The 8,854-nt window shown below is 36.1% G+C and overlaps 1 protein-coding gene across 1 annotated transcript; it reads right to left on the bottom strand.

Moving 5' to 3' along the window:
• Positions 1–6,562: 6,562 nt before the first annotated feature.
• On the bottom strand, positions 6,563–8,351 carry LOC133881874 (gallate 1-beta-glucosyltransferase-like). The gene has a single exon (XM_062320931.1). The coding sequence runs from the start codon at positions 8,263–8,265 to the stop codon at positions 6,823–6,825; it is 1,443 nt and encodes a 480-aa protein (XP_062176915.1). The 5' UTR covers positions 8,266–8,351; the 3' UTR covers positions 6,563–6,822.
• Positions 8,352–8,854: the final 503 nt, after the last annotated feature.

Raw genomic sequence — 8,854 nt, 5'->3', positions numbered from 1 at the left:
GGACCGTACCGTTTATTTAAATTATTTTATTTTGTTTAATTAATTCATCCAAACAAGGAATTAATCGTAGAAGACAATCTGATCGTATAGTATGACAGGTCGTATCTTGGTTAGGTGGCCGGTTCTGTTCAGCTCCAACGTACCTTACCATCCTTTCATATCCACCCATAACCTAACAATCATGTATATATAACCTCCCTACAAACGTGTCTAAGCAATTAATATAAACAAATAAAACATAGAGTTTGCACCTAACAACCATCAATGGGGATATAATGCAATAAGGTTGTCTGTTGCATGCATGTGCACTGTGAAACTACATGCGAGAGAGTACCTAAGTTCCATCTTGTTAGAGCAGCCCAAGCCCTACTTGTTCATGCTTTTCGAGCACCTGCCTGTACATGTGAAATCCGGTTGCCCTCTCAATTGTACAAATGGTTGTATTCGAGCCGAACTTGAGAATGTTGAACTCGGCTCAAATACTTAACTTGGTAGCTAGAGCTGAAATTTAACAATGTGTTCAAACTTGCTAAGTTAACAAGCCAAACTTCCAATCGAGTTCGGGCTGCTTGATTGGAGTTTAATAATATTTTTACTTAAATAAAAGCTTTAAAAGCTTAGAGATGGTAAAAGTAGATTGGCATTGTACTTTGACTAGGACAAAATTTATTTATTTCATTTTTACTTCAAGCGTGATGGCATACACTTCTTAACTAAGACAAGTTGACTTCCATGTTATATGCTTTTCTCTAAGTTTTGTCTCATAGGAAACTACTTATTTTTTTCCGATGTGGGACAAGTAGCTACCACATTTCCATTTTATAAAGTTTTTATTGTTTTATACACTCTTTTCCTGACGATGTGAGACAAGTAGCTACCACATTTCTATTTTATGAAGTTTTTATTGTGTTATACACTCTTTCCCTTACTACGTGGGACTATAGGATTTCCTATAACATATAATTTGAAATATTTACAAGAAAAATTATGAGGTCCAAGTTGTGTGCGTGTGTGTATATCTATATATGTGGTAAGTAATTTTTAAAATTTCTCATGTGTCCCTCAATAATGAGATGGCTTTTAAAATTGTTATTTGATCAAAATTCAATAATAGTCAATCACAAACCTAATGGTAAAAGTCACATTATTATTGGAGGAACATAAGATGGACTTTACATTACAAAAAATTTGGCTTTTAGCCACATGGCTAGAGTACCCGATACTGTAGCCACGTGGCGATTCCCCATGTGGTGATTACCTACGTCGCGATTTCGCCACATGGATAATCCACCACGTAATGAAATGCTTTGTGTAGGTAACTAGCTACATGGATTTTTGCCACGTCGCCAATTAGCCATGTGGCTAAAATATTCATATTTTTTTTCCAATTTTCTCAGGAATTGAGTTTTTTTTTTAAAAAAAAAAAAAAAAATTAGTCACATGATTTATTGGCCATGTGGCACATAAACCACATGGTTAATTTATTAAAATTATTAAAAAAAAATTTAGATTTAAAAATCTTAGCCACCTGGCTAAAAAACCACGTGGTTAATTTATTAAAATTATTTTTATTTATTTTAAGATTTAAAATTTTAGCCACCTGAATTATTGTCACGTCGCCAATTAGCCACGTGGCACATAAACCATGTGACTAAAATATTATTATTATTTTTTTTAATTTTTAATTTTTTCAAAAATTGAATTTTTTTTTTAATTTTCTTTTTAAAAAAAAATTTGAAATTTTAGCAACATACTTTATGGCCACGTCACTAGCCAATTGGCCATGTGGCAAATAAACCACGTTGCCATTTGCATGTTTTGGGGGGAAGGGGGTTCCCGCGCGCCACTCCTTTGTTTTAAATTTGTTTTTGTTTTCCATTTTTTAATTGTTTTTCCCTTTCTTTTTAAAAGCTGGATCTATCGCCTGTAAACAAAAAAGGCGACAGATCTATCACCTTTAATTTTTTTCTTTTCTTTTCTTTTCTTTTTTTCTTTTTTTTTTTAGAAATCTCTTTATCTCTCGTCTCTCCTCATTTTCTTATCTTTTTCAACTCTCTCATCTCTCCCCATTTTCTTCTTTTTTCCAACTCTTTCGTCTCTCACCGTTTTTCATCAAAAAAATTTCTCACTTTGTTTGTATTCCTTTTGTTTTTTCAGCAGACGACGACTCACCCCCAATCGAATGCACGACTCGATCGCCAACACCCGGAGAAGCTCGTTTTCTTCATTGGTGATGGAGAAGAGGCCGGTGATTTTTGGTCTTTTTGTTACTTTTTTTTGGTCCTTTTTGTTAGTCGCCAAAGTAGTTGGTGTCTTTTGGTGTTTTTTGCTCATTCTCGGCCAAATGGGTATTTTCGTCGATCGGTGGTTTTTTCGCTGGTGTGGGTATTCTCGCCGGCCCTCGCCGGATCTCGATGACGAGTTGGACGAAGATTTGGTGCGGATCTCGCTGGATACACCAGCCCTTTCGAGAGATCCAGTGAGATATACTTACGTATACGTATATTGTATACGATATTAGGAAAAAAAAAAAAAAGAAAAAGAAAAAGATCGATATTTGTTCTTTTCTTTATTTAAGAAAAAATACTGATTTTTGGCGACGTGGGTTAGGAATAGGTGGCTAATATATTTTCCTTTTTTTCTTTCCTTTTTTTTTTTTTTTTAAAAATAAAAAATAAAAAATGAAAATGCATTTAGCCACGCGGGGTGGCACGTGGCTAAAAGCCATGTGGCTAAGTAACCACATGTATAAAATTACCACGTTGCTAAGTGACATTTAGCGACAACCGGATCAACCACGTGGGACCCACGTGGCTAACTAGACATGGCTAGCAGTTAGCGACGTGGATGACCCTCATCCACGTGGCTAACTGCATGTGGCTAAAAACCAATTTTTTTGTAGTGTTATAAGCCACATACATCATGATTAGATGGACACAAAATAGACTTCTAGTATTATTCGTAGGGACAGAGCCAAAAGCTCTTATGAGCAAGGGCCAAGCATAAAAAAATTTATTAGTAGTGGCCAATAAACTAATTTTTTTTTTTTACTTCATAATTTTTTATTTTTTATTTTTTGATTTGAGGGGATCATGGCCTATACTGGCCCCTAAATCCATCTCTGATTGCTCATATATATAGGTTGTCCTTTACGGCTTAGATAAAAAATAAGAAAAAAACAAGAAGGCTGCATAACAACTTCTGCAACACGTACAAGAAAAACTATGGTTCCAAGTTGTATGTTATATATAGAGGCTGCGTAGGAACTTCTTGAACTATGGGTCCGAGTTCTCTCTCTCTCTCTCTCTCTCTCTCTCTCTCTCTCTCTCTCTCTCTCTCTCTCTCTCTCTCTCTCTCTATATATATATATATATATATATATATATATGAGTGAGGTAACTATTCGAGCTAAACGTTGAATCGAGTCAAGTCAAACTTATAGAAGCTGATCTCACGAGTGTTATCCGAGCCAAATTTATACGAGTATATACATGTTGTCTAATATTCGAGTATATTATTTTGTTCACAAACAACTCATTTATTATTCGAACCAAAATTAAATCGAATTTAAATAAACCGATTCAGATCGACTTCACGAATTCCTAAGCTCATCTAACACCCATAAACTGCACAATGAAAGCGCCAACGGTGGTTGACAGGAAACGGGCGCAGGATGGTAACCTCTTCTAGGACCTTCTATATATTTTGCATGAATTTTTTTTTCTTTCTTTTTTTTTTTTTCTTTTTTTCCTTGAGCGAGACAAAACAACTAAACGTTGCCAAATAGCAACTAGAACGATGAAAGCAATGGATGCTTTTCTTCTTCTTCTTCTTGTGCAACAATCATTTTCCTATCGAAAGGGAAATATTATTGTTACAACAGGTGCACAACATGTGTGGGCCTCATCCTCATGTGAGGGGAGAAGTGCACTTGTTGTGCATTCTTGTAGTGCAACAATCATTTCCTTATCGAAAGGAAAATGTTATTGTTACAACAGGTACACAACATGTGCACTCTTCCCCCTCACATGAGGATGAAGCCCACATGTGAGGGGAGGAACACACTTGTTATGCACTCTTGTAGTACAACAATCATTTTCCTATCGAAAGGGAAATATTATTGTTACAACAGGTGCACAACATGTGCACTCCTCCCTCTCACACGAGGGTGGAGCAATTCAAACAAAAACTCCAAGAAAAGAAAAAAACAAATGATCAAATGGAACAATTCAAACAAATTTTTTTTGGATATTCCTATCACGTTAATATAACACCACAAATATCAGTCCACAAACTCTTGAATTGCCCAGCAAAAACCCAGCCACCACACAAGCAGTACAAGATAAACTCTTCCAAATTTCTCAAAATAATAAGATTGTGACATATTATTAATTTGTAGAGATAAATTTTAATTTTTTTTTTCTTCTTTGAAAAATAGAGCATTTAGAAGTAAAGGTCAACAAGGCTGTTGTCTAGCCATTTATGCTTGCAAAGGGTGCTGGCATATATAGGATGGAAAATAATAGGTGGGAGACAAATAACCGTCCATTATCACTCTTTTTTGATTTTTTAAATTAAAAAATATATAAATTTATTGTTTGATGTAACATCAAAGGATAAATTTAATTTTTTTTTATTTAAAAATAAAAAAGAGGCTGCTATCAGAGGAGACGTGAGAAAGAGGGAAAGAAACAGATTGGGTCAAGCCGGCGGTGCAACTTGGAAGGCGTCCAGAGAGAGAAGAGTCCACAGAGAGAGAAAAGAAAAGAAAAGAAAACTCTGGCAACAAGCTGCAAAAGAAAGCTTTTTTGTCTTTTTTTTTTTTTTTTTTTAGGGAGAAAGAGTTTGTCTAAAGGGAGATTGTGACATGACAATTAGCATCCCAATGTGGTCACTACTTTATCTTCCTATTTACTATTATTATATATATATTAATTATTATATCTGCCTATCTCCATGCATTTTCACAAAAGGAAATATAGGTATACTTGTTAACTGTTTTGAACAGATATTTTTTGTTTTTAGTTCGAAAAAATATGTCCTAGTGTAATAGGAAAGTGAAAACAATTTTTATGTTTTGAAGAGTGTTTTATATATGTTTTAAATTGTTTGTTAAAGTTTTGACTTAAGAAGATAAAACAAAGTATTACCCAACATGGTCATAAAACAATAATTGTAACAATTATTTGATCCATCAAGCAAAGGTTTGAGATCGATCTCCTACGCGGGATAAAATGTAAGAAGAAAATAAAATCTCAATCTTTCTCCACATAAGGAAACATAGCAACTGTTGGCAAAGATTTTTGGACAATTTAATAAAAGCTCTCTGTCAAAACTGAATAGAGAGTTTAAAAGAGAATAAGCACCTATTTAATACCTATGAATGTACTCCTTTTTCCAAGTCAGTTCAACTACACTGTTATCTTAATTGAAATCACCATATAATCAAGAAATTTGTGCAAAAGCAGAACAAAATAAAAGTATAGTACCAAGTTGAACCTAAGGATGCAAATCTATGCTCAAACCCACTACTTAATTGTACCGATTTAGATACTCCACACCTTAATAATATACTACTATTATGTTAGGGGAGAGAGAGAGAGAGAGAGAGACGAAACGACAATGTTGGTGGAATGGTGAAACAACGGCGACTAGGACAAGCGTGGCTCGTAGTGGGGTGGAACAACACCGATGGTCAACGAAGGGAAAGAGAGAGAGTGTGGTGCGGTGTGAATATTTCAATGTTTTTGTCCTAGTAGTCCTTGCGTAGTTTACCTAAACATCAGGAATTCTAGGGTTCTCATCGTTTTATAACAATGGTGAAAATTTATCCAAAAAAAAAAAAATCAAGGTATTCTGGGATTCTCGTCGTTAAAAAGACGAGAAAAATTCAGTCGAAATTCCTTGGGTCTTTTTTTTTTAAAAAAAAAAAAAATTCTAGGAATTCAAGGATTCCCTACATTTTATTAATAAATGACAAGATTTTATTTATTTATTTATTTATTATTTTTTTTTATGGCACATTTATAAAAAGGCCTAGAATTTAGCCACGCATGAAACAAATGACGATAATAATAAAATTAATGGCTTTCAAAACAAAACCGAGGAGAAAAAAAAATGACGGTAAACACACACACACACACACACACACACACACACACACACACACACACACACACACACACACACACACACACACTCTGTAGTGCTCATTCTATTAATTATAATATTTTTCAAACACACACACACATATATATTGTAGTGCTCATTCTCTTAATTATAATATTTTTCAAGCACTAAACAATTGTAGCACCAAACATTCTTATTAGGCTTAAAATAGAATAAAAATGAGAACACCAACAAAAATTACAGGCTCTTTTTAAAGTATCAATTTAATTAGCTCATTTTCCGTTTTTAAGTTCATCAATAGCAAAACATATATGTAATTTGTGTTGCTGGAATGGCTTGTAATTCATCCCACCATCATATTATTGCCCATAAATATTTGAATATCAAGGCAATGATGAGAAAGACAACGGATATTTCATTCTTTTTATAATGCTTCCCCGTAAATCCCTTTTATTTTTTTTCTAACAAATGTGTGAAAGAAGAAAAAGAAAAAGAAAATACATAATCTATTGTAGAAGATCCTCAAGATGGAAAAGGACAAACAGAAATGTTACCAACATAACTACGGGCAGTGCTACGGTGAAGCAAAGCTTCCGGAATTCATCCGGAAGTTTTGCTTCGTCATGGCATAATTGTAAATATGATTGTAGCGGTCCATGATAAAAATGGATTGGGGCAATTGGAGACGTACACTCAAAAGCTTGTGATTGACGTGGAAGTCACAGCAACACATCTCCTCTTAATCTCGTCAACAAAAAATTGAATATTCTGGTCGGAGGAGCCACCCTCTGCCACCGCCTCCCCAGCTGCCGTCTTCCATTTCAATGCATGATGCTTCAGTTCTACTGCCTTCGGGCTCACCGTTGCCTCCAGTAAGCATTTCTCAACCTCATCTCTCAAGATCAATCTGTTTTCGGCCTGGCCACGGGATAATCTCACCCCCACTCCAAACACATCCACCAAGAACTTTGCATTAGTAACCTGATCACCCCATTGAGGAAACGTCAATACTGGCACGCCTAAGGTGACGGCTTCCATGGACGAGTTCCAGCCACAGTGGGTTACGAAACACGCAACTGAAGGGTGAGCTAATACCTCTTCTTGTGGACTCCACTGTATCACCTTGCCTCTATTCCCAACCTTTTCCAGGAAACCATCGGGTAGAACATGAAACTTGAAATCGGTATGTTTACCAGGTGGTTTCATTACCCATAAAAACGAGATCCCAGAATTTAAGAGCCCGTAAGCGATCTCATCCACTTGTTCTTGTTCGACATAGGCAAGACTGCCAAAGGAGATGTATGCGACGGATGCTGGGGGCTTCGAGTTGAGCCACTCGATGCAATCATCGGCTTTCAAGATGTCGCCTCGAACACTTGTGTTTGGTGCTTTTGGGTTTATGAACAAGGGGCCGACCGGCTTGATCACGCAGAGCTTTGACATGTAGTCAATGATCTCGTGCTCGAGCTCCTGGAACGTGTCCATCAATATGCAAAATGGTTTTGAAAAGTTCTTGAACTGGTCTATGGCGATCCTCCCTAAAAACTGAAATGGACTAGAAGGGTGCAAGAAGTCAGGGACTTCATCGTACCTTAAAAGAGGCAAGGAGGGCAGTTGAACATCAATCATGGGCTGCGATTCAGATGGGAAAGGCACCAGGTTATGGTGATAGTGATAATAAGCCGAAAAGGCTGCACAAGACTGAACCCAGAGGACGGCATTAGGGATGCCAAGTTCAATGGCTACATCACAAACCCATGGGATAAAGGCGTTGTTTATAAGACATGAAACTGGATGATCCTTGTGGGCGTGTTTCTTGATTATTTGGTGAAGTGCGTCCTTTCCAGCAAGCTCAAGCTGACGCAAGTAGCCTTCCAGGTCTTTTCGTCTAGGGTCATCCATTTCCCAACCATCTTGGAAAAATTCAAACCTTAAAAAACCCTCTCCCACTGGAATGGCTTGGTCATCAGTGGTGTTGTTGGCTTTTCGCATTTCTTTGCCAATGCTTTCGGTTGTAGAGAAGGTGACAAGCAGGCCCTTAGCAGCAAGTCTCTTTCCTAGTCTGAGCAAAGGGTTAATGTGCCCTTGGGCTGGAAAGGATACAAGGAGCACATGAGTCGGAGCTACAGAATCCATGTTTTTTTTTTTGGTGGTAGAAAGAGGGAGATAAAAGCTTGTGCTCAAGATGAACCAAGTGTGGCCAGATTGTAGATAAGGCAAATGCAAGGAAAGGAGGAGAGTTTTAATAAGACGTTTGAAGCACCATGGCCCATGGGTCGTATGATCTTTTTGTTTTTTGTTTTTTGTTTTTTTTTTAAATCATTTAATTAAGGTATTCTTTTTAATTTTATAAATTTTACATGAGTATATACAAGAGACACTATATTAATCAACCATTTGATTTAAGAGCATCTCCGGCCGGCAGCTAGTCATATGACTCAAAATAGTTAAATTTGACTATTTTAATTTAATTTTTTTTTTCCAATCCAATAGATGAGAGACAAAGTGACTATTTTCCTTATAGAATGAACAATGAATAGGCTGTAAAGCCTATCGACTATTAAATTTGTAATTAATTGTCATCAAGTTTTGATGAAATGATAATTTTAAAAACCACTTCATTATTCGAAGAACACAAAAGAAACTTTAGAATTATTCATATTTCTTTGGCTAGTTTTTTGAAGCCTCCTTATAATGAGAAAGGATTCATTTCCTTCCTCATGTC

The sequence above is a fragment of the Alnus glutinosa genome, chromosome 11 (assembly GCF_958979055.1).
Source record: "Alnus glutinosa chromosome 11, dhAlnGlut1.1, whole genome shotgun sequence".
In the NCBI taxonomy this organism is placed as follows: domain Eukaryota; kingdom Viridiplantae; phylum Streptophyta; class Magnoliopsida; order Fagales; family Betulaceae; genus Alnus; species Alnus glutinosa.
Note: the sequence above shows the minus strand (reverse complement) of the source record. Positions and strands in the feature narration are given on the sequence as shown.

Excerpts from the sequence above, each read along its gene's own strand:
- LOC133881874 (XM_062320931.1), bottom strand. The coding sequence starts at position 8,265 with ATGGATTCTGTAGCTCCGACTCATGTGCTCCTTGTATCCTTTCCAGCC.